Source organism: Lithobates pipiens, unplaced genomic scaffold, assembly GCF_037356315.1.
Source record: "Lithobates pipiens isolate NorthernLeopardFrog02 unplaced genomic scaffold, aLitPip1_a1.2 Scaffold_1, whole genome shotgun sequence".
Taxonomy (NCBI): domain Eukaryota; kingdom Metazoa; phylum Chordata; class Amphibia; order Anura; family Ranidae; genus Lithobates; species Lithobates pipiens.
This window is the reverse complement of record NW_027507685.1, coordinates 63,124,393-63,151,033: the sequence shown is the minus strand read 5'-3', so window position 1 is coordinate 63,151,033 and position 26,641 is coordinate 63,124,393. Positions and strand designations below refer to the sequence as shown.

The 26,641-nt window shown below is 45.6% G+C and overlaps 1 protein-coding gene across 1 annotated transcript in view; it reads left to right on the top strand.

The window, feature by feature from the left end:
* Window positions 1-26,641, top strand: part of CYSLTR1 (cysteinyl leukotriene receptor 1) — a 183,657-nt gene that overhangs the window by 117,256 nt on the left and 39,760 nt on the right. Inside the window, exon 2 of the mRNA XM_077449656.1 lies at window positions 23,991-24,096. Within this exon, the coding sequence (XP_077305782.1) occupies window positions 24,046-24,096 (51 nt within the window). The 5' untranslated portion in view covers window positions 23,991-24,045. The remainder of the gene's footprint in view (window positions 1-23,990; window positions 24,097-26,641) is intronic.

Here is a 26,641-nt window from a genome sequence, read left to right as displayed (position 1 = left end):
GGAAAAAAAGACCATTTTGTTTGGATACGTCATTGCACGACCGTGCAATTGTCATTCAAAATGTTACAGTACTGAGGCTAGGTTCACACCGGAGCGATGTGGGAACGCCGCAAATCCGCGGCGTTTTCCCGCATCGCATGCCTCCCGCCGGCAGTTCACACTGCCCTATGCGGACTGCTGGGAGTGTCAGTGAAATGTTAATGACACCCCCAGATCAGTTCGCATATCGCAGTGCAATCTGCAAACTCGGACAGGAATCGGATCGCATGGTGTGAACACCCATGCGATCCGATTCTGCTGCGGACCAAAAAAAGGGTCCCGTGCGAGTTTGCGGCGGGTGTGATGCGAATTCAGCCATACTATCTGTATGGCGGAACTCGCATCGCACAGAGATCGGGTGTGATTTGCACTGCAGTGCGGTGAGAATCACACCCGGTTCTCACTGCCGCAGCGGTGTGAACCCAGCCTGAAAGCTGAAAATTGGTCTGGGCAGGAAGGGGGTGAAAATGCCCTGTATTGAAATGGTTAAACGCCTTTTGTGGAATTTATTTAGCTGGGTGTTGTACTGGACATTGACAAAATGTAAGTTTATTGTAAGAAATGTAAGTGGAAATTGCCTTAGTTATTTGCATAGCCCCCAACTGTCCCTGATTTCGATTGACTGTCCCTGATTTGGAAAAAAAAGTCCCTCTGTCCCGCTTTTCTTCTCAATATAAAAGAAAGGTAGGGATTGTGATGCTCCAATTTTTGTAATGTCTTATTAGGATGGTGCAATATAAGCTTAAATGGCTCATTAAAGTCAGTCACTATTTATTTGCAGGTGAGAAGGCAGCCATCCTCAGAGGGTGTCCATAACCTCAGTATACAAGCAAACAAAACAGGAATGGGGGTTTTGAAGGCGCCAACTACAGTAGTTCTATCACATAAATATATGTTGGTTTTTTAACTTACTGGTTTGCAGGCTCATAAAGTGGTGATGTCCATCAAAGGTTAAAAAATCCTGGAGTGTGTTAGTGATAAGGTGCAGGCTCCGCTGGCAGCCCCTTTGCTGTAAGGATGCTAGTCCTGGTTGTTTTAGCAGCTAGTCCCTGTTGTACATGGTGTGGAAAGCTCCACGCTAACCACCCTGGAACTCGGAAGCGGAAGTGACGTCAGCAGTGCTCAGCAAGCATCCAGACACAGAGTGTAGAACATACAGGCTACTCGCTCGGGGCTCACAGCTCCTTCTACTGGCCTGTTTGCTCTCAGGAGGAGAGCAACTTAAATACAAGTGCAGGAACTCCAGCTGGGAATGTGGGCGGGAAGTCTGTGGCTGTGTAAAAAAGTGAAAGAAAAAGGGGAATGAGGATTAAAAATCCTTTATTTAATACAAAAAAATTTTTTTTCTTACTTTGATACATTCCCACTACTGGAATTAGGGGAATATGTGAAACCGGAGCGGATGAAACATTTAGAATTCTGCTAGGTGCTATTTTACTCTTTATATCTTTTGCTTTGCGATAAGATACCTTAGGTTGTGGAGTGAGAGAAAAAACTAAAAAAGGGTCTCTGAGCAGAATGCACCAATGTTTGCCTATGATATTCTCAATTTTTTAATGACAATCATGGAATTGGATTGTGAATTGTGTTGGTTGCAGATCCTCTAATGGTTTTTTTGCTTGTTGAAGAAAGGCTTCTTGAACCAGATTTGGCGGATATCCTTTATCCTGAAATTTTTCTGAGAGAAATTTACCCTGTGTGTGGTAGTCTTCATCTTTAGTACAGTTTTGCCAGATTCTGTAAAATTGACTCCTGGGTATGTTCTTGATCCACCTCGGATGATGGCAGCTTTGATAGTGGATATAGGAGTTTCCAGCGGTTGGTTTGACAAAATTTGTGGCATGTATTTGGGAATCACTATGAAAAAGTTCTAAGTCTAAAAAGGCAAATTTTGTTGAATCTTTGACATAAGTGAAGGATAGCCCTAGAGAGTTGCGGTTGCAATGTTCTACAAAGGACTCTACACGTTCTCCAGGGCCATCCCAGATCATTACGATATCATCAATGTGGCATCCGTAGTAGATAATTTGGGCTGCAAAGGGGTTAGGCCGCGTACACACGGGCGGACTGTTCGCCCAACTTTGTCCGCTGAACAGTGTTTGGGCGGACAGTCCGCTCGTGTGTGGGCTTTCAGCGGACAGTTTCAGCGGACAGTTTGACGAACAAGGTTTTTCGGAAATTCCGTAAAACTGTCCGCTGAAACCTTGTTTGAGCGAACAGTCCGCCCGTGTGTAGGCTTGTTCGACAAACTAAGTTCCGCGCATGCTCAGAAAGGCTTAACACGCCGAAAGTTATAATGCAGTGTATAGGACGTCGTATTTTTCGTCCCGTCGTACGTGCCGTTCACGTCATCGCGCACGGTTTCAGCAAACTGTTCGTTCGTCGTGTGTGGGCATGTCCGTCCATGCTAATTTTGAGCGGACTGTTTGCCGAAACTGTTTGACGGACAAAGTTGGGCGAACAGTCCGCCCGTGTGTACGCGGCCTTATTGTGTGAGACATACTGTAGTTCCCAATAGCCCATAGTCAAGTTTGCATAACTTGGGGCAAAACTGGCTCCCATAGCAGTATCCTGAGATTGTAAATAAAAAGTGTGATTGAACTCAAAATAATTATGTTCCAAACAGAATTATGTGGCCTCCAGGATGAACTGTGCCTGTTTGGGGTTGATAAGGGGTCTTTGGAGAGCAAATGTTCTACTGCTCTAAGGCCTATAGTGTAGGGAATGGAAGTATATAGGGACATGACCTCCAAGGAAACCCACTGATAAGTCCGTTTCCAGGTGTAGAAGGAGAGCATATCCAGTAGATGTGTGCTATCTTTGATGTATGATGGGAGGTTTTGAGCAAGGGGTTGGAGGAAAGAGTCTATGTACGTGGAAAAAACGCTGGTGATACTCTACATAGCTGCTACTATGGAACGGCCTGGTGGATTGAACTGGTCCTTATGAATTTTTGGCAGATGAGAGAAGTAGGGTTTTTTTCAGAAACCCTTGACGAGAAATGACAGTTCTGCTTTAGAAATGATATTTTCTTCAAAGGCTCTGTTAGCCAAGCTTCTTCCTTACAGGGTGAACTCTGGTAATGGATCGCGAGTAAGTTTGCAGTAGGTAGTGGTATTGGATAACAATCTAAGCGATTCTGCTGTATAATCTGAATAATTCTGGATTATAATGCCATCTCCCTTGTCTGCTGCCTTTATGACAATGTTATGATTATTGGTTAGCTCATCAAGTGCCTTTTGTTCTGTTTTAGAGAGGTTGGATTTCTTCTTTTGGAATTGATTTACACATTTCAATTAGATCAGTATACATGACTTGGTAAATATTTGTAAATAAGGGCCCTTTTTATGTACTCTATTAAAAATGGACTTGGGTTTGAATTTTGTATGTTGAATCAGGGGGGGTTAGGCAATCTTGAGTATATAATTCCATATCTGCAAACGGATTTTCTGTATAGACTTCGTCTAGGTCTGTGATGGCGGAGGAATCAATATCTGCACAAACAACATCAGGGTTAATAGTTCCATTGTCTTCTTCCGGGGGTAGGCTGCTTAAGGGGGGGGGGGGGGATTCAATATTGTAAAAACCTTTTGACTGTCAAGTCTCGGATAAATTTATTGAGGTCTCTGAATAATATAAAGGGGTTTGGGTGAATAGTTGGTGCAAACGTTAAACCTTTATTTAGGAGTGAAGTCTCCTCCATTGATAATATATGGGTAGACAATCTTTATACTCTACCCCCCTTCCTCCTCTCCTACGTACTTTCTTTTGGTGATACTGAGATGGGGGGGGTGATCCTAAAAAATCCTCCTGGGTACATGCTGGATTTGTAATTGTTGTACGGCTATTTTTTGGGATGACAGGGGGTGTGGTCTGATTGGACTGTAGATTTATTTCAGGCCCTATAGTGAGGGAATTATTTGAGCAAGATGTTCTTGCGTTTGATTCGACCGCTAAATTTATGATTGTAAGTGGATCCGGTGGACGATCAGGATACACATGGGTACTATGGGATGACGTGGGTATTTCTTCAGGCTTATTGGTGGGCTGGGGAGTTTTTGGTGTTTCTTCTAATTCTTTTTCTTCTTTTCTTCTCATTCATCCCTCATTTTAGTCGGATCTATATAGTTGTATATAAACTGCACTTTTTAGCTTTCAAAAAGTGTTTCCCAGTGCTAAACCTTCTATCTAATTTTTAAATTGCTGAGTTTGTAAATTTCAAAAGCCAGTATAAAGGACTAGTAGTGGTTAAAAAAAGCACTTGGGGATTTAACTAATCTTTTTTTTTTGGTATAATATTTGTTTAAGGGGACATGACGGGGTGTGTCCTATGCCTACATACTTTTGCTAATAGGTGTCCCTCGTTCCCATCTCAAAATTTGGAGGTATGTATTTGTATCTCCTTCATAATGAACTATTGCCTATTTAGGTAAAGTGGCAGCTTATTAGACACTTTTATATTGGATACAAGTGAGTTTATTGTACAGAGTGATTCATGTGTCTGTACTTGGTGTTTGAATAACTGTTGAGAATTTAAATAGTTTTGAAGTAGACATAGAAATTCAGTTCCAGAGAGAATCTGTCTATGCTTTTTCTAATATGTTGCATGTTTATTGTTAGTCTAAAGACAAGTGTTTATGGAAACTGAGCAGCCAAGGTTCTGACATATCTAAGAGGGGACATTAACTTAATTAACTTTTACCAAATTCATAAAATTAACATTTTGATTTCAGATGCTGTAGGATTTCATTAACTATATGTATCAGAAAATTGTCAGGAAATTAAGTATACTAAAGATGACATATTGTCAACTTCGAAAGTATATGTAACTCTCATATAATCTTTTACCTTTTAGCTTAATTCAAGACAATATTTTTATTAAAATAATACTTACTGATCCTCCCAGAAAGTGTCTATTATAAAGTAACAATGATTTCAACCTATTACCCAATTGTGATTATACATTGCTGCTACCGACATGTGGCCTTTGCAGTACACATTATCCAGGCATGGTCCACTGCTGAACATGCCTTTACTGGAGACCATGCAGGTTTGAAGTAACTGCAATGAGGCTGATGGAGATCGGCAGCAACATGATGCAACAAAGGATGACAACAAGGTAAAACAAATGTAGTGCTAACCCCTTCAGGTGCTGCCATAATTTGCCACCAAAGAACCCCAAATAAATTCTCCTGCTCCTGATAATCATAGCGTTACCACATATGTGTAAGTTAACCAGTTGCCGACCGCCGCACGACGATGTACGTCGACAGAATGGCACGGGCAGGCATATGGGCGTACCTGTACGTCCCTGCCTCCCCACGAGTGGGGTGCCCGATCGGGCCCCCCCCGGTGCCAGCGGCAGTCAGAATCCATTCAGGAGCGATCCGGGATGAGGGGGCGGCCATTCATTCATGGCCACCCCCTCGCGATCGCTCCTGACGAATGGAAGTGCAGCATGACATCACTTCCTCTCCTGTAATGTAAACACAGGCAGAGGAAGTGATGTAATCTCTCCTCCGTGTCGGTATTTTTCGTTCCGGCACCGAGGAGAGAGGATCGGTGAGTTGCACCAACACTACACTACACAGTAGAACATGCCAGGCACACTCTCACCCCCCCTTCACCCCCTGATCACCCCCCCAATCACCCCTGCACCCCCAGTCACAGTGACAACAATTGCATTTTTTTTTTTTTGCATTGGTGTCATTTGTGACTGTAATAACTGTTAGGGCAGTTAGGGTTAGCCCCCTTTAGTTCTAAGGTACCCCCCTAACCCCCCCAATAAAGGTTTAACCCCGTGATCACCCCCCGTCGCCAGTGTCACTAAGGCTGGGTTCACATTGCAGCGGTTTATGAGAACGAATGTGATTCGCACCGCACTGCAGTGCAAATCACATGCGATCTCTGTGCGATTCGAGTTCAGCCATACAGATAGTATGGCTGAATTCGCGTCACACCCGCCGCAAACTCACACGGGACCCTTTTTTTGGTCCGCAGCAGAATCGGATCGCATGGGTGTTCACACCATGCGATCCGATACCTGTCCGAGTTTGCAGATCGCACTGCGATATGCGAACTGATCTGGGGGTGTCATTAACATTTCACTGACACTCCCAGCAGTTCGCATAGAGCAGTGTGATGCGGGAACCCGCCGCAGATTCGTGGCGTTCCAGCATCGCTCCAGTGTGAACCCAGCCTAATAAGCGATCATTTTTCTGATCGCTGTATTAGTGTCACAGGTGACGCTAGTTAGGCAGGTAGGTATTTAGGTTCGCCGCAGCTTTTTATAGTGCCAGGGACCCCCATATACTACCGCATAAAGCCCCCTGATTGCCCCCTAGTTAAACCTTTCACCAGTGATCACCATATAACTGTTACAGGTGACGCTGGTTGGTTAGTTATTTTTGTATAGTTTCAGGGCACCCGCCATTTATTACCTAATAAAGGTTTAACCCCCTGATCACCCGGCGGGTGATATAAGTTTGAGGGTCAGATAAGGTCTGCGTCGCCCCAGGCAGCATCAGGTTAGTGCCAGTACCGCTAACACCCACACACAAAGCATACACCTCCCTTAGTAATATAGTATCTGATCAGATCTATATTAGCGTCGCCAGCAGTTTAGGTTTCCCAAAACGCATTGTTAGCGGGATCAGCCCAGATACCTGCTAGCACCTGCGTTTAGCCCCTCCGCCAAGCCCAGACCAGCCCACCCAAGTGCAGTATCGATCGATCACTGTCACTTACAAAACACAACACACATAACTGCAGCGTTCGCAGAGTCAGGCCTGATCCCTGCGATCGCTAACAGTTTTTTTTGTAGCGTTTTGATACAGTCGCTGACAGCCTAGGTGCTTTTTTACCTGTGAGTCTCACTAGTGTACCCCTAAATTTAGGGGTGACTACTTTCCAAAATGGGGTAATTTGGGGGGGGGGTTGTGCCATCTTGGCATTTTATGGCCTTCAAAACTGCGATAGGTAGTGAGGAGTAAAATCAAAAATTTACACCCTTAGAAATCCTGAAGGCAGTGCTTGGTTTTCGGGGCCCCGTACGCGGCTAGGCTCCCAAAAAATCCCACACATGTGGTATCCCCGTACTCAGGAGAAGCAGTAGAATTTATTTTGAGGTGTCATTTCACATATGCCCATGGCATGTGTGAGCAATATATCATTTAGTGACAACTTTGTGAAAAAAAAAAAAAAAAGTTTGTAATATTTTCGCAACTTGTGGCAAAATATAAAATATTCCATGGACTCAACATGCCTCTCAGCAAATAGCTTGGGGTGTCTACTTTCTAAAATGGGGTCATTTGTGGGGGTTTGTGCCATCTTGGCATTTTATGGCCTTCAAAACTGTAATAGGTAGTGAGGAGTGAAGTCAAAAATTTCCGCCCTTAGAAAGCCTGAAGGCGGTTCTTGGCTTTCGGGGCCCCGTACACGGCTAGGCTCCCAAAAAAGCCCACACATGTGGTATCCCCGTACTCAGGAGAAGCAGCAAAATTTATTTTGGGGTATCATTTCACATATGCCCATAGCATGTGTGAGCAATATATCATTTAGTGACAACTTTGTGAAAAAAAAAAAAGTTTGTAAATTTCCCGCAACTTGTGGCAAAATATAAAATATTCCATGGACTCAACATGCCTCTCAGCAAATAGCTTGGGGTGTCTACTTTCTAAAATGGGGTAATTTGTGGGGGTTTTGTGCCATCTTGGCATTTTATGGCCTTCAAAACTGTAATAGGTAGTGAGGAGTGAAGTCAAAAATTTACGCCCTTAGAAAGCCTGAAGGCGGTGCTTGGTTTTCGGGGCCCCGTACGCGGCTAGGCTCCCAAAAAGTCCCACATATGTGGTATCCCCTAGGTGGAAATGCCATGCAAGAGTCAGGGAATGTTTCCAGCTTCTCAATTAACGGTCTTTACACATGCATGGCAAGAACTGTGTGTGTAGACACCGGGTACCCTGGTGCATATGAAAATGTGCCGCAGGGCTCTCTCAAGATCTAAGTCCTGCAGCACAACTGCGCACGCACCTGGGGCAGTGACAAAATATCTCCTTGTCTATTGCTAAAAGGAGAGGGGAGGAGCCAGGATAGGACATTTTAAACATTGTGTATAGAGTCAATACACTATATAAGCTTTTTTTCTTCTGGGAAATAACACATTGGGAGAATTCAATAAAGCATCTGTCACACTTTTCTGGCAGTATGACCCTATAAAAAGTAATTAATCAGAATCAAAAGCCCAGTTTTGTTCGCTTTATCAAAATGTGCCACAGATTCAAGTAGTTATTTTACAAATTGGGGCTATGGCTGTATTCAATTTTTGTGGCTTCTTTCTTTGTATACATTATCATTTGGATTTCTAAAACATGCAGTCGCTGCAATAATGCACTTTAATTTCGATTTCTTAATTAAAACCTGCCTGGTTTCTCCATTTCAAATTGCTGTCTTGTAAAAGTGCATACAAACTGTCTAATCTGTACAATATTTCCAGATGTTGTGTCTGAATATATAATTTCCATTTTCAAAATTGTAATGTATTTTATGTTATCTCTAAAATTATATTTAGAATTTTTTATTTACAATTTCAAACATAACTTTTAGCTTTATATTAATTAAAAAGGAAAACGTTTTTTTTTAGAAAAAGACTGTATACCCAAACCAGGTTATTACTATGTAGGCACTCAGTCTCAAATTTCCCTCATTGCAGTGAAGGCACTCTCTTGCATGACAAGTGCAACGGTGCAGGCTAGTACATAAAGCGCATTTAGGAAAATTCCAGTTAGGTTATTGGACCAGTATGGATATCCAATAGTTAGGCTAGGTTTACACATATGCAGCTTTGTCTGCCTCACTTTGCATGGCCATGACAACTCATTCATTTAAATGGGCTGCCATGTCTTTTGAACCGCAGGAAAAAGGTCCCTGCAGCATTTTAGAAATTGTGATTTCCAATGCATGCAGTGTGCCATTAGGATTAATGCCACTCGCATGCATCCACTGCTTTTTCTGTGTGGGTGTTTGCGGCTGTGGGAACAGGTGCCAACCTGCTGTAGGAACCACCTGCTCAGATGTGAACCTAGCCTTAATGAAAGTGATCGGTAACACAATAGTAAGTGAACAAATAACAATTGAAAAAGATAAGCAAAAACAAAGCTAGAAATATCACTTGAAAGAAATACCACATCATAAAAAATTCTGTTGGAGGGAGATAAAATGGCTGGGCTTGAACCAGTCTTTTGCTTTACCACGCTATCAAAGGTCATGTTTCTTCCCTTTCTTTATTTGTTTCAAAAACAGTAGGCCTCTCAATCCTTAAATAATAAGAATGTAAAACTTGAACATTAAAAAAAAAATCAGCATGCAAACGGCCAATTTGCTTGTATCAGGAACAAATGGGAAAACCAAAGCAAACATGTGTGAGAGTGGCCACTCTATGCCCTTTGGTTTTCCGTCAGCAGCTGTGCTAGCTTGGTATGGGGCACTTTGTGCTCCCTCTTTGATGGTGCTGTCATAGATCCCCATAAAAATTTCCGCTTGGATCGGGGAGGGGATTGAACATCAACTTTGAAGGCACCCCAACTTTCCTTCATATCAACATGACCTTCTGTCATCTAGGTACTGCCTCTGTGGTGAGGCACAGGCAATGGACTGGCAGAAGTGGGGTGCAAAAAGAACAGAACCTGAAACTTAACCCTTTCCCATCGAGCGTACGCAGAGGTGCGTACTCGGCTTTCGGGGGTTGTACCGTTGTTTAGAGCGGGCAATCGGCTTTCCAAGGATAACAACCGATGTGGCTAAAAGCCGCTCGATTGTTATCCCGGAGGAGCGGGAGGGGAATCCCCCCTCCCGTTGCTCTTCCCGGGCCTCCCAGGGGCATCAGAGAGCCGATCGACGATCCGGCTCTTCCGACGCCTAGTGAAAGAGTGGAACAAAGCCAGAAATGGCTTTGTTCCAGTCTCCTTGATGTAAACACGTAAGCAACGTCACAACATCACTTCCTGTTTACTCGGCTGCCAATGGCGCCGGATTTAAAAAAATCAACAGTATTCAGATACACCGTTTTCAATGATCTGAATACTTTGAAGTACAAAGGAGGGATTTGGGGTCCTTTAGACCCCCGATCCCTCCATAAAGAGTACAATGTTTACATTCCTTGTCACAGCAATAAAAGTGATACATTTTTTTTAAAAAAACACAATTTAGTAATATAAAAATAAATAAGAAAAAAAAAATTCAAACTGCCCCGTCACCGTGAGCTCGTGCAGCAGAGAAAACCAACACAGAAGTCGCGCTGCATATGTAAACGGTGTTCAAATCACACATGTGAGGTATCGCCGCGATCATCAGAGCGAGAGCAATAATTCTAGCACTAGACCTCCGCTATAACTCTAACTTGGTAACTGTAAAAAAAAATTTAAAGCGACTCCTATGGAGATTTTTAAGTATCAAAGTTTGTCGCCATTCCACGAATGCGTGCAATTATAAAGCATGACATGTTTGGTATCTATTTACTTGGCGTAACATCATCTTTCACATTATACAAACAAACTGGGATAACTATACTGTGTTGTTTTATTTTAATTCATTAAAGTTTCCCTTTTTCCAAAAAAGTGCTTTAAAACCCCGCTGTATAAATACCTTGTGACATAAAATATTGCAACAATCGCCATTTTATTCTCTAGATTCTCTACCAAAAAAATAAATATAATGTTTGGTGGTTCTAAGTAATTTTCTAGCAAAAAAATAGGGATTTTAACTTGTAAACACCAAATGTCAGAAATAGACGTAGTCATGAAAGGGTTAAGCTGCTGAACTAGTTAACAGCTCATGAAAGGTGTGGGGGGGGGGGGGTCATTTGTTTTTTTCATCTTGGTTGCTCAAAGACCTTGACCTGATGTTCACATTGTGGGTGGTATATGGGTGCATTCATATTGTTAAGGCAGACTTCCAGATTCCAATAAGCCCCACGTCTGCAGCCTAATGCAACCACCAGGCCAGGATTGTGGAGGAAGAAGCCCCTGTCCTCATAAACAATGGGACAAAGTGCTTTGCCAGGGTTTTTGAGAAGATATCTACCTGTCAGTGTTTCTTTGAAAACATTGTTATAAATGAAATAAACTTTTATGTTACTTTACTATGTTTTTGGAGTTGGCAGGTTATATACAGGGTAGTCTGTTTATACATGTGTGGATTTATGTATATATTTTAATATAAATGTAAATGCATTGACTTGAAAAGTATTGTTTGTTTATTTTTTCATAAAAGTGTGTAAGCACTTGTACACACGGTCAGATATTCCGACAACAAAATCCGTCGGACTTGTGTTGCATACACACGGTCGGACAAAGTTGTCGGAAAATCCGATCGTTCGTAACGTGATGACGTATTTTCGTTACGACGGGACTACGTTCAGGCTAGTAGCCAAAAGCTTTGGTCTAGGAATTTGATCTGAGCATGATCTGAGCATGCGTGGCACTTTGTCCGATCGGAATTCTCTACAAACGATCGGATAAAGTCCGATCGGATCATGTTGTTGGAAAATTTTATAGCCCAGCTCTAAAACTTTGTTGGTTGTATATATCCGAAGGAAACAGTCCGATGGAGCCCACACATGGTCGGATTATCCGACAACACGGTCCTATCGGACATTTTCCGTCGGAATGTCTCACAGTGTGTGTAAGGGCTAACACTTTTAAAAGTCCCATATTTTGACGTTTTCTTATCGGTTTTCAGAGTTATACTTATTTGAGATGGGGTATACTTTTAGTGTATTCTCTGGTATCAGAATTTGAGCCTTGAACAGTAAAAATCATACATAACTGGCAAATGAAATGTTTTAATTGAAAAATGTGTAGATACCTAACTTTGAGTGTGACAAACACTAGGGATGAGCCGAACACCCCCCGGTTCAGTTCGCACCAGAACTTTCGAACGGACCCCAAATTCGAACGAACTTTAGAACCCTATTGAAGTCTATGGGACTCGAACGTTCGAAATTAAAAGTGCTAATTTTAACGGCTAATATGCAAGATACTGTCCTAAAAAGGGTTTGGGGACCTGGCTCCTGCCCCAGGGGACATGGGTCAATGCCTAAAATGTTTTTAAAAATGGCCGTTTTGGCGGGAGCACTGATTTTAATGATGATTAAAGTGAAAAAAAAGTGAAATATTCCTTTAAATATGGTGCCTGGGGGGTGTCTGTAGTATGCCTGTGAAGTGCCACGTATTTCCCGTGTTTAGAAGAGTCCCTGCACAAAATGACATTAAACAGAAATAACATCATTGAAAACTGCTTGCGGTTTTAATGTTATATCTGGTTCCTGCAATATGGTTGAAAACCATTGAGAAAAATGGCATGGGTAGCCCTCCCTGCCCATTACCAGCCCCTTTGGGTCTTGTACGCATATCAAGGGGAACCCTGTACCCATATTAAAAAAAGTAAATGCGTGTGGCCCCCAGGCCCTATATACTCAGAACAGCAGTATACAGGCGGTGCAAACAAGACAGGGACTGTGTAGGTTTGTTGTGTTAAGTTGAATCTGTTTGTAATTTTCAACTGGTACATTTTTAAAGTGTAGCTCCAGTCAAAAAATCAATTTTTAAGCTTTTTGGAAAACATAGGGAAGGGTTATCACCCCTGTATAATTTGTTTTGTCATCCATCTTTTTTCATCTCACTTGCTGTTGTCTCCTTCCATTTGCAAGTAGGAGATGTTTGTAAGTTGGATGTTTGAAAGTAGGGGCCTTCCCTATATGCTCTGCAGAAATGGCGGAACAAGGTGTTGGTTTTGCCACAACATTGTAAGCCCTCAAAGTGACTCTTGCTGGGCGCTGGGGCACCCTGCTGTGAACAATTATATCAAGAATTGTAATTACATGCCATTGTTGAACAGTGGTAGAAAAATTGACCTTTGGTGGTTGTGGTGCTGGTGCCACAACACTATAAGTCCTCACAGTTACTCTGGGTGGGCACAGGAACGGGCCCTCCTGTGAAATATTATATCAAGAATTGTAATTACATGTCCCTGTTAAACAGGGGCAGAAAAATTGGGCCTTAGGCACTGGTGCTGGTGCCACGACACTGCAACCTCTCCCATATACTCTAGCTTTATTGCAGGAATTAGCCCTGCTGCAAAGCATTGCATCAAAAATTGTACTTAAACGCCCCTGTTAAACAGGGGCAGAAAAATTGGGCCTTAGGCACTGGTGCTGGTGCCACGACACTGCAACCTCTCCCATATACTCTAGTTTTATTGCAGGAATTAGCCCTGCTGCAAAGCATTGCATCAAAAATTGTACTTAAACGCCCCTGTTAAACAGGGGCAGAAAAATTGGGCCTTAGGCACTGGTGCTGGTGCCACGACACTGCAACCTCTCCCTTATACTCTAGTTTTATTGCAGGAATTAGCCCTGCTGCAAAGCATTGCATCAAAAATTGTACTTAAACGCCCCTGTTAAACAGGGGCAGAAAAATTGGGCTGATGGCATCACCCAGAACCAGAAATGTTCTTCCAACATATCAGCGGAGGAGGAAGAGGATAGACAATCAACATAACAGGACAGTCACTCAGCATCAGCATAGGCAGTCTTGAAGGGATGTGATATTTCAAAAAAAATTATTCGGTTACTGATTCATCTTGATGAAGGTCAGTCGATCAACTGATTCGGTGGACAGGCGCACCCTGTGATCGGTAACAAAGCCACCAGCAGCACTGAAGGTGCGTTCCGAAAGAACGCTGGATGCAGGACAGGCCAATAGCTCAATTGCATACTGTGCAAGCTCTGGCCAGTGATCCATCCTCAAGACCCAGTAAGCCAGAGGATTTTCGGTGGGAAAGGTGTCCAAGTCTGACCTTGCCCCTAGGTATTCCTGAACCATGTAAATCAGACGCTGGCGATGGTTGCTGGAACCGATCATACCTTGGGGCTGCGGACTAAAAAATTGTCTGAAAGCATCAGTCAGACGGCCACCTTCTCCACCGCTCCTTCTGACCGATGCTTCAGCAACACGTTGTCCAGGACCAGGAGTTTGTAACCTCCCAGTCTCTGGGAACGCGTTGCACAGACCTTTCTGCAAGGCCTCCCGGAGATGTGTCATCCTCTGCTCCCTCTGCGATGGCAAGATAAGGTCGGCAACCTTACCCTTGTACCGGGGATCAAGGAGAGTGGCCAGCCAGTAATGGTCCCTCTCCTTGATCCGAAGAATATGAGGATCCTTCCGCAGGCTTTGCAGGATCAGGGAGGCCATGCAGCGTAAGTTAGCTGAGGCATTCGGTCCGGAGTCCTCTGGGTCACTAAGGGCAACATGATCTGCAGCTACCTCCTCCCAGCCACGTACAAGTCCACGTGTTTCTTGGGACTGTAAATCATCCCTACAAGACTGCTGCTGCTACTGCTGCTGATGCTGAGTGCCAGCTTCCACCTCCATGCTGACACACGCATCATCCTCCTCCTCTTCCTCCTCCTCATCCTCTTCCTGTGTGATGGGTGGCACAGCAGGAACACTGTCTGGATAAAGGGGGCCTTGAGAGGCAAGGAAGTCCTCCTCTTCCTGCCTCTGTTCTGCCTCAAGTGCCCTGTTCATTATTTCACGCAGCGTATGCTCCAAGAGGTGGACAAGAGGTACAGCGTCACTGATGCATGCACTGTCACTGCTCACCATCCTTGTGGCCTCCTCAAACGGTGACAGGACAGTGCATGCATCCCTGATCATGCCCCAGTGGCGTGGTGAGAAAAAACCGAGCTCCCCTGACCCTGTCCTGGTGCCGTAGTCGCACAGGTACTCATTGATGGCCCTCTGCTGCGTGTGCAGCCGCTGCAGCATGGCCAACGTTGAGTTCCACCTGGTGGGCATGTCACATATAAGGCGGTTCTTGGGCAGGTTCAACTCCTTTTGGAGCTCAGCCAGCCGAGCACAGGCATTAAATGATCGGCAGAAATGCACACAGACTTTCCTGGCCTGCTTCAGTACATCCTGTAAGCCGGGGTACCTGCCCAAGAACCGCTGCACCACCAGGTTAAGGACGTGAGCTACACAGGGCACATGGGTCAGTTGTCCCTGTCGGAGGGCGGAGAGGAGGTTGGTGCCATTATCACAAACCACCATTCCTGGCTTAAGCTGGCGTGGCATCAACCACCTCTCGGCCTGCCCCTGCAGAGCTGACAAAACATCCGCCCCAGTGTGGCTCCTGTCCCACAAACAAACCAGCGCAAGCATGGCATGGCATCGTTTTGCCTGCGTACTTGCGTAGCCCCTGGAACGCCTACGGAGCACCGCTGGTTCTGAGGACAGAGCACTGGAAGAGGCCATGGAGGAAGAAGAAGAGGAGGGGGGTGGAGGAGAGAGGTGCGTCACAACCAATAGTAGCATTTTGGAGGCGTGGTGGCGGAACAACCTCCAACACTACTGCACCTTGTCCTGCATCCTTCCCAGCTGCCAGAAGAGTGACCCAATGGGCCGTGAAAGACAGGTAACGTCCCTGTCCATGCCTGCTGGACCATGAGTCAACGGTAATATGCACCTTACCGCTGACCGCCCTGTCCAGCGAGGCAAGGACATTGCCTTCCACATGCCGGTAGAGAGCCGGAATCGCCTTCCGTGAGAAAAAGTGGCGTTTGGGGACCTGCCACTGAGGAACCACACATTGTACAAACTCATGGAAGGGGGCCGAGTCTACCAACTGAAAAGGCAGCAGTTGAAGTGCTAGCAATTTAGCCAAGCTAGCATTCAACCGCTGGGCATGTGGATGGCTGGGAGTGAACTTCTTTCGCCGGTCCAGCAGCTGGGGTAGGGACATTTGCCTTCTATAATCGGACGTGGGTGTACTGCTAGCAGAGTGCCCAGAAGCACTTGGCTGTGACACACCTAATTCTACACCTTCATTCCTCTCAGAGCAGGTTTCAGAGAGGACTGAAGGTCTAGTGGGGTTGGAGATGCCAGCTGATGAGGAGCAAGGAGAGGTCCGCTTTGTTCTTTGGTGTGGGTCTTTGAGGTACGCTTGCCAACGAGCTGCATGGCAGGTCAACATATGTCTGGTCAAGCATGTGGTGCCCAAGCGGCTGATGTTTTGGCCACGCGAGATACTCTTGAGACATATGTTGCAAATAGTAGCGGTGCGATCTGATGCACTCGTCTCAAAAAAGGCCCACACCAAAGAACTTTTAGAATAACGCGCAGAGGCAGCGCCCTGCACAGGCGGAGCTCTGCGGTGTGATTCAGTCGGTGTGCTGCCCCTAAGCTGGCCCCCGGAGGGCATCCTGCCTCGTTGGACATGTACCTCCTCCTCCTCCTCCTCTCTCCTACCAGGCACCCACGTGGAGTCAGTGCCCTCATCATCCCCTCCCTCTTCATCGCTGTAGCAAACCTGGCAGTATGCTGCAGCTTGTGGAACATGACTGCCAGATTGCTGTCCTTCTTGAGCATCCCCTCTCTCTGCGCTCATGCTACTGCCTTCCTCTAGCTGAGTGTCATCATCAGAGCCCACAAAACACTGGGCATCCTCCTGGAGCATGTACCCAACACTGTGCTCAAAGAGTTCAGGAGACTCCTCAGGAGGACGTGGTGGGTCTAGGGAAGGAGTCACTGATGATGACATTGAGAGGAGGGAAGACGATGCGTTGGCAGCTGCTTTGCTAGTACCCTGAGACTGGGTGAGAGAGGATGAGAAGGATGAAGAGGGCTTGGTCATCCACTCTACCAAGTCGTTGGCATGTTGCGGTTCAACATGTCCAGCTGCCAAAAGAAGGACAAGCGTGTCCCATGGCCACGTGCTGATGACAATGCACCGCGTCCACGACCAGCACTGTTGTCTCTAGACACAGAGCCTGCTTGCCCTCTTTTATCGGCTCGCGCCTGTCTGCCTCTCCTTGCTGGCCTTCCAGACATGGTAATGGCCTGAAGGGAGTTGGGTAAAACAGCAGTGTATTGGAGTCACACAACACCCACTAAGCCCTGCAGATGGCTCTATTAGAGAACAGCAATAAACGGTAGATGCAGGTGTATATTGTGCTGGAGTCACACAACACCCACTAACTCCTGCAGATGCCTTTATTATAGAACACCAGAGATAAAGGGGTATACTGTAATTGAGTCACACAACACCCACTAAGCCCTGCAGATGCCTCTATTAGAGAACAGCAATAAAGGGTAGATACAGGTGTATATTGTGCTGGAGGCACAAAAAACCCACTAACTCCTGCAGATGCCTTTATTATAGAACACCAGAGATAAAGGGGTATATATACAGATGTATACTGTGCTGTGCTGGAGGCACACACAACTTCCAATAACTCCTGCAGATGGCAAGTGGGCTCAAATAGAGAAGAGCTATGTAGGTGGATATAGCGGTGTGTACTGGGTACAAAGCACGCAGACAGCACGCACAAGCTCCTAACACTACTGACTGCAAGCTCTATTATAAAAGATAGATCACTAGCCTAATAGGCGAGGTGAATATAGCGGTGTATACTGCGGTCAGGGCACACAGACAACAACTACTACAGAACAGAAAGATCGAAAATCGGCCGATAACGATCGGTGTGTACTGTGTTGAAGGTACACAGAACACCCACTAACTGCTTCAGACACCAACACACTACACTAGGCCGCCGCGCTGGCGGCCTTATATAGTGTTGGGCGTGTACTACACAGCCTGAGCTATGATTGGCCACAGGCATCCTGCCTGTGGCCAATCATGGCTCTCCTCGCTGCTGGCGCTGTGATTGGCCAAGCATGCGGGGTCACAGTGCATGCTTGGCCAATCATGAGCCAGCAATGCACTGCGATGACGCAGTGCATTGTGGGCCGTGAGCGCCACACGAATTTGGCGCAAACGGTCCATAACTTTCGGAGTTTGCCGAACGGGCGAACAGCCGATGTTCGAGTCGAACGTATGTTCGACTCGAACACGAAACTCATCCCTAACAAACACATTAATATGGCCAGCTTGGATGGATGCATGTTCACAAAGAAACAAAATATGATGGTTTCCTGGTATAATACCGAAATTAGCAGACATCCTGTTTCTAAACTCTCTAGAGGACATTTCCCCACCTTTTTCCTTCCCATAACACACGACATTAACAGGCTGCTAGATATCTGTATATTGGATTCTACACATTGTATATAACTTAAACGGGAAAAGGTGGGGTAAAAAACATCAGAGGCACTTCTGTATCCAAATAAATATGTTTCATCTTAAAGGATGCATTAGCATTGCTTCTGACTTATTTCGGTGACCTTAGAGCCCTACAGCCCTACCCTGCATTATTTCTTATTTTAAAATCTAATAGATAAAATAACCTCATTCATACTAGCAACCTGTACCTGCATATCTATGTACTTAAGTCAGTAAAGTATTAGAAAATAGCACCATTTATACATGTAAATTGACTCTTCCCACTCTTACTTATGCAGGGCAAAGTAAAAGGGTAATTTCTATCCTCCTAGCTATAATAACCTTTCTTTGTTCTCATGGAATTTTGCTTGATAACTAGGCAAAGAACAGGGTTTGTGCTGGCTCCAAATTAACTCAGCAGAGCTTACACAGGGTTATAGTAAAAAATAATTCAAAAGTTCTGGCGCACCAAATGACATGTGCCTTTAAGAAAATTATATTGAAAAAAAGAAGTCCATTAATCCCATTAAGAACATACATGACAACTATAGGAGACAGCCACCCCAAGTGTGTGTCTAAGGCCCCTTTCACACTTGCCCTACGACTTGGGACTGCAAAGTCGTATGACAATCGTTCCCCATGATTTCCAATGACTACCATTTATATTAGTACAACTTCAAGTCGTGCCGACTTCAAAGTAGTCCCTGCACTACTTTGGTCTGACTTTGATCCTAATTCAACCCATTGAATATCACTGAAGTCAGATCAAAGTCGGCTCGCCGTCTTAACTGATCCGACTTTGCCATGTGACTTGTGCTCTGATGATCTTAAAGGGGAACTCCACGCAAAATGTAAAAAAAAAAAGGCATGGGCTCCCCCTCCAAAAGCATACCAGGCCCTTCAGTCTGGTACAAATTTTAAGGGAAACCCCCACACCAAAAAAACTGCATGGGGGGTCTCTCCCAAAATCAATTTTTTCTGAGCATACAGCCCAGCATTTCAGGAAAGGGGGTGGGGACGAGCGAGCACCCCCCTCTTGAACCAGACCACATGCCCTCAACATAGGGGGTGGGTGCTTTGGGGCAGGGGGGATCCCGCCCCATGCAAATATAAGTAGTGGCACACAGCGCACCCAGCATTAGAGCAGGAGAGTGTCAAGTCAACATTGGAAGAAGAACAGAGGCAATAGACAGTGGAGAAGACCCGGAAAAAGAGCGAGAAGACAGCGGAGAAGACCCGGCAGAGGCAGAAGACAACGGACAGGGCTAGAAGACATCAGCGGAGAGCCGAGAAGACCCGGAGAGGGGAAAAGAGCCGGCAGAGGCAGAAGACATCAGCAGAGGAGGCAGAAGACCTCGCCAAAAGAGGTAGAAGAGCCAGAGAGGGAGAAGAAGTCGGAAGAGGCCTGGAGCTGTCTAATAAATTGCTTTAAAAACCTGTGTACTGTGTTTTATTTTTGACATTTTTTTAGGTGTGACGAGAGTCACTTTGGGTGGGCGGCCTGTGGAAACCAGAATCCCTTGGGGAGGTTGGGAAACCCTTGTTTCAGCTCAGCCTGTGTCTCTAATAGGGGCACAGGGTGACTGAGAAATACAATCTGATCTGTACTAATCTGACTCACTGTAAAACCCCACTGGAATGTTGTGTGTGTATATGTATAGTTGAGAAAAACAGGACGAACTGCAGTGTGAGGGAGGGTACTAGAGCCGGCTGGGTGCTTCAGCTTAACACAGGAGCAAAATTTGGTCATGTGGAAGATGGTGGAGCTTTTAAGGAGGGGGGATAATAAGGGGGTGATTTCATACAGAGGTCAGAGCTGAAGAGGGGTGAAAGTGAGATGTGGATAGGGGATGCAGTAGTAAGCAGCTGTGGAAGAAGGCTGAACTCTGCACTCTGTATAGCTCACTCCTGAACTCTGTAGCTGCAGTGCCAATGTGGAAGAGCACTACCTGCAGTGGAGAAAGTATACTTCACTTGCCTACATGGGCTTTCCAAACTACTGCTGCTTTATTATTCCTTCCTCAGTTATGAGACTACCAGCTATCATGAGGATTTGCCTGAGGAAGCAAAGTTCTACACCAAGATGGGCAACTCCACATTGACACACAGGGGCTGATTTACAAAGCATTTGCACCATGAGTAGCGGTGCACGCCCATGTTTGTATTCACAAAGCATTTGCGCCTGTAACACAGCGCAATTCCCCATTTACTATGAACATGCCGATGCACGGACGGGCGCGATCTGTGCGCCGATATAGACCTGGCGCACGGCATCTTCAACTCAGAATTAAAAAGCTGGAAATGCCAAGATTATGGGGGTGATGTGGGTTGATGTGAGGAAGTATAGATATGACTGTCCAAGTAACAAATATGCCCAAAATAAAACGGAATATTAACTTTCTCTGAGCAAGCTTGTTGTGCCTGTAAATACACTTGAAACTGCGCTAGGTCAATTTATGCACGACGCATGCGCAGGCGGCATTCGCGCCCATTCGCGCCCATTCAAGTGCTCTGGTTCACTGCGCCGGCAAAATCTTAGTAAATGTCAAGCCACGTAGGTTAATTTGCATAAGTTGAACAGGCGCACCTCTCAACTTGGCTTTTTTTTTTTTTTGCGCTGGTTCACTTCTATGGGTTTTTTTAAGGCTATTTGCACACAGGTCATGTTAGCATTAAGAAAAAAAAAAAATGAAGAAAAAAAAATGCGTGGGGGCCCCACGAAATTCCATTTCAGGCCCTTCAGGTTTGGTATGGATATTAAGGGGAACCCCGCACTAAAAAAAATGGCTTGGAGGTCCCCCTCAAAATCCATACCAGGCCCTTCAGGTCTGGCATGGATTTTAAGGGGAACCCCGCGCCAAATAAAAAAATGGCGTGGGGGTACCCCTCAAAATCCATACAAGACCCTTCAGGTCTGGCATGGATTTTAAGGGGAACCCCGCACCAAAAAAAATGGCGTGGGGGTCCCCCTCAAAATCCATACATACCAGACCCTTATCCGAGCACGCAACCTGGCAGGCTGCAGTAAAAGAGGGGGGATGAGAGAGCGCCCCGCCCCCCCCTCCTGAACCGTACCAGGCCACATGCCCTCAACATTGGGAGGATGCTTTGGGGTCCTCCCCAAAGCACCTTGTCCCCATGTTGATGAGGACAAGGGCCTCATCCCCACAACCCTGGCCGGTGGTTGTGGGGGTCTGCGGACGGGGGGCTTATCGGAATCTGGAAGCCCCCTTTAACAAGGGGACCCCAGATCCCGACCTCCCCACAGTGTGAAATGGTAAGGGGTACCATTTCACCAAAAATTGACAAAAGTGTTAAAAATGACAAGAGACAGTCTTTGATAAGTCCTTTATTAAAGTCTTCTTTCATCCTCTTTCTTCTGGTCTTCTTCCTTCTTCCTTTCTTCATCCTTCAGTTTCTTCATCTTCTTCCTCCATCTTCTTCTTCCTCCGATCCGCTTCTTCTTGCTCCGGTGTTCTCGTCCGGCTTCTTCTTCCATGGCGTCTCTTCTTCATTTTCGGGCTGCTCTGCGCAATGGGAGGCTTCCGTTCCATGCGTCAGAGGGGGACGGGGTCACCAGGTGGCCTCACCTCCATTATATAAGACCTCTTAGAAGAAGAGAAGTGTCACACAGTGGGAGTCTCCCATTGCACGGAAGAAAGAAGATGAAAGAAGACTTTAATAAAGGACTTGTCAAAGACCGTCTCTTGTAATTTTTAACACTTTTGTCACTTTTTTGGTGAAATGCTAGGGGTACTTTTGTACCCCCTTACCATTTCACACAGGGGGTAAGGACGGGATTCCGATAAGTCCCCCGCCCGCAGACCCCCACAACCACCGGCCAGGGTTGTGGGGATGAGGCCCTTGTCCTCATCAACATGGGGACAAGGTCCTTTGGGGGGGACCCCAAAGTATCCTCCCAATGTTGAGGGCATGTGGCCTGGTACAGTTCAGGAGGGGGGGCGCTCTCTCGTCCCCCCCCTCTTTTCCTGTGGCCTGCCAGGTTACGTGCTCAGATAAGGGTCTGGTATGGATTTTGAGGGGGACCCCCACGCCATTTTTTTTTTTTGGTGCGGGGTTCCCCTTAATACCCATACCACACCTGAAGGGCCTGTTATGCTCTGGGAGGGGAACCCATGCCGTTTGTTTTTTTAAATTAAAGTCGCCTGGCCTGGGGTCGACTTAAAGTCGTGTTGTAAGTCGCCCCAAGTCATGCTGTGATGCACACTCAAGTCGTGTCCAAGTTGTCTCCCAAAGTCGTGCTGGAAGTCGTGTTGCCCCTGTGTGAATGGACTGTTAATGATATGGCAGTCGCTATTATGAATTGTGCCGGCATATTATGCGTTGCGCTTATGCGTGCACCGGTTCATACGCTCACTTGATAATTTATCTGGCGAGCAAATGGAGGTATGAACCGACGCAACACATTCATCTTAGTAAATCAGCCCCACAGTGTAGTACAAGATAAGAAAATTCAGGAATACCACAGGTGATACTGGTGACTAGTCCTTTGTCTTCTGCTTGACTTTTTAGGTAAAGCTTCTATAGTTCAGGTCAGAATGATTTATATACATTGGGAGACCCCACACATTTCCAAACAAATAATTGTTTGTGTCTGTGAGAAGACTTTAAAGTGGTTGTATACTCAATTTTTGTAACTTTTACCTACAGGAAAGCCTATAAACCTGTACGGTTTAGGAGATATTCCCCTCGGTATGCGCCGCTGACTGCAGCGGCGCATGCGCACAAGGGGATTCTCGGCCTGAAAATCCGGCAGTGGCCGGCCGGCCAGAATGAAATCTCCCGCGCGCATGCGCGGGAGTGACGATATCCCGGCTCCGGCCACTCACAGCGCCGGAGCCGTGATACCCGGAAGAAACGCAGAGGGAGCATGTCAGCTCCCTCGGCGTGGATCGGGCCAGATGTTGGGGCCTCGTTCTAAGGTAAGTATTTCATAATGAGCTAGTATGCGGTGCATATTAGCTCATTATGCCTTTTGCTTTGCAGGTTTCAAAAAAAAAAAAAAAAAACGTGCGGGTTTACTACCGCTTTAAGAATGTTATCTCGTAGAGTAAAATGTTTGTTTTAGTGATGTTTATTGCAAGAAATTTGTTTCCAGGCACAAACTAAACATTTCAGAAAACACACAGACTCTAATTATCCTTATACTGGAAAGATATTTCAGATTTATTGGACCATATGCCAGTAGAATGGGATTTGCCTAAAAATGAACAGATTGGGGTGGACTGAAAAAGAGTATGGTTTAAACTTGCCTCCAGTCCTGTATTTTCCCATTCGTAAGATCTGTACTTTAAGTCCATGCTAAAACTAAAATCCCTGCATCTATAGACACCCATGATCTAACACTGACTTATCTAGCCCTGTAAAGAAAAAATCAATATACAGTACATACCTTTTTTGAAGCTGATCCGTCCGTGAGCTGTTAGCCGTGGCTTCGTGGTGGAGGCGGGTGCAGAGGACACGTCCGACAACGGAAGCCCCATAGTAAGTCTATAGGTGATGTCACTTCCCATTAATTTCACCGCTGTTGTCGGTCGTGTCCTCTGCAGAGCTTCTGCCGCTGGAGATCGGGTCAGATCGACTTCAGAAAAAGTATGTATACAATTTTTTTCTTTACAGGGCTAGATAGGTTAGTGTTAGATTGTGGGTGTCTATAGATGCATGGATTTTAGTTTTAGCATGGACTTACACTTTAACTGATTTACTCTAATTTTACATTGATATTTATACTGATATGTTTTTTTTAAATAATATAGAATGTTTTGTATCGATCCATTTAAGAAAAGCTTAAAAAATGTTTTCTTGATTTTCAGGAATTCATTTAATGATCAGAAGTGGATTACCTTGAAGACAGAAATAGAAGACTTAATGTTTGACAGATCCTTTCTCCCTAATCACACGATGCAGCTGACTAACCAGGTAAACATTATATGCAGTTATTATAAGGCTACAATGACATTAGTGGACATCTTGTCTTCTTAGGAACAAAGGGTAGGTACACTGTAAAACTGATCTCTTGGCAAACGGTCAAATTTTTTTTTTAAATTTATATACATGTAACAAAGTTCTGGGAAAGGAGATCATGTGATCTTATCCCTACCTCACAGCCATCACATCTTAAAGTAAACGATCACCTTTAACCACTTACAGACCGGACCATTTTGCTGGCTTAAGACCAGACCACTTTTTGCGATTCGGCACTGTGTCGCTTTAACTGACAATTGTGTAGTCGTGCGACGTGGCTCCCAAACAAACGTCCTTTTTTTCCCCCACAAATAGAGCTTTCTTTTGGTGATATTTGATGACCCCTGCGGTTTTTATTTTTTGCGCTATAAACAAAAATAGAGCGACCATTTTGAAAAAAAAACGCATTCTTTTTTAATTTTTGTTATAATAAATATCCCCCAAATATATATATAAAAAAACGTTTTTTCCCTCAGTTTAGGCCGATATGTATTCTTCTACATATTTTTGGTAAAAAAAATCGCGATAAGCGATTATTGATTGGTTTGCGCAAAAGTTATAGCATTTACAAAATAGGGGATAGTTTTATGGCATTTTTATTAATAATTTTTTTTTTTTTTACTAGTAATGGCGGCGATCAGCAATTTTTATTGTGACTGCGACATTATGGCGGACACATCAGAAATTTTTGACAAATTTTTGGGACCATTGTCATTTATACAGCAATCACTGCTATACAAATGCAGTGATTCCTGTGTAAATGACACTGGCAGTGAAGGGGTTAACCAGTGGGTGGCAGTGTAGGGGTTAAGTGTTCCTAGGAGCGTGTTACTAACTGTTGGGGGCTGGGTTTTCTTTTAGTGAACACTGATCTCTGCTCCAATCACATGGAGCAGAGATCAGCGTCACTTGTTGCTAGGCAGAACGGGGAGATGCTGTTTACAACGGCATCTCCCAGTTCAGCTGCCCCGTGAGACGATCGCGGGTATGCCCGTGGCGATCAAGTCCGCTGGACCCGCGACTGGACACACAGGGGTCCTGACCAGCATGCGAGTGCGCCAGCGGCGGCGCACTCGCGATGGCAGGGCTGCATTTAAGATTGGACGTACCTGTACGCCAATATGCCTGCCCGTGCCATTCTGCCGACGTACATCGGCGAGCGCCGGTTGGGAAGTGGTTAAAAACAACCTATTCAGTTTAAAATATAAATGAAAGGCAAAACACTTTTGTATAGATATATAAAAACATTATGAATACAGATTTTCCCTTTTTTATAAGTGGATACATTCCCTTTGTATTCAGCTGCATAAGAGCTGGGGGAAGAGAAGCAGCACTACACTGAGCTTGCCAGTGAATGGCTGTGCAACAGGGGCATGTCAGGAAAAATGTGATCATTGGAGGGGAGCAAGCATAGCTAGAGAACCGACCATAATGTGTTCTCCTGCTTAGTGTGGTCAATTTTGAAATAGGACAGCAGAGGGACTAGCAGGAACACCAGGGATTTCACATGAAGGAAACTTTCTTGTACAAGTACATGGTACAGCAGGCACATATCAGGAATGTGAAGTGTTGGGGTAACAAGTGTTTTAACATTGTAGCAGCATCTGGGTAACAGGGGATCTTGAGTCCCGATCAAATGGGAGTTTACAGCAGCTTTCCTGATATTCTTAAGTTCTTGTGTTTTGCAGCTAAAGGGATCTTTTAAATACAAGTGGGACCCCCACACATGGGCGTCCGCAGCAGGGGGCAAGGGGGGTCAAGTGCCCCCCCCCCTGAAATCCCCAAGGTGTCTGCCGTAGCCGCCGCCATGCTGCATTTATTTTCACTTTTTTTTTTCCTTTTTTTGTGTCCGCTGGCAACTGCATCCTCCGCCCTCTCCGACTCCCATGGATCAGAGCGCTGGGTGGCTCTGTGTACTGCGGCCGCTCTGTAACATGGCCCCGCCCCCTCAGACCAGCTCATGTGATAGTAAAGAGAATCAACGTTCCCCCTATCACACAAGCCGGTCTGGGGGGGCGGGCCATGTTACAGACTGGCCGCAGTACACAGAGCCATCCAGCACTATGATCAAGAGAAGGAGTTGCTGCAGGTACATCCCCACCCTATGTGCCACAGTGTCTGGATAGGAGGGCGGGGGGGGGGGGCCCTGCCAATTCTCCTATCCAACTTATTTTACTGTCCCCAGTTCACCTTGTGCTCCCTGCCCCTCCCCCCAGTGCACCCCACCACCACACTCTCCTGACCCCCCCCTCTCTCCTCCACCACACTCTCCTGCCCCCCTCTCTTCTCCACCACACTCTCCTGCCCCCTCTATCCTCCACCACCACACTCTCCTGCCCCCCTCTCCTCCACCACACTCTCCTGCCCCCCCTCTCTCCTTCACCACACTCTCCTGCCCCCTCACAGTTTTCTCCTCCCCTGTTCTTGCTGCCCCCCCCCCAACTCTCCAGCTCTCCCCATCCTTCTCTAGCCACCATCCCAGTGCTCCCCCCCTGTCCTC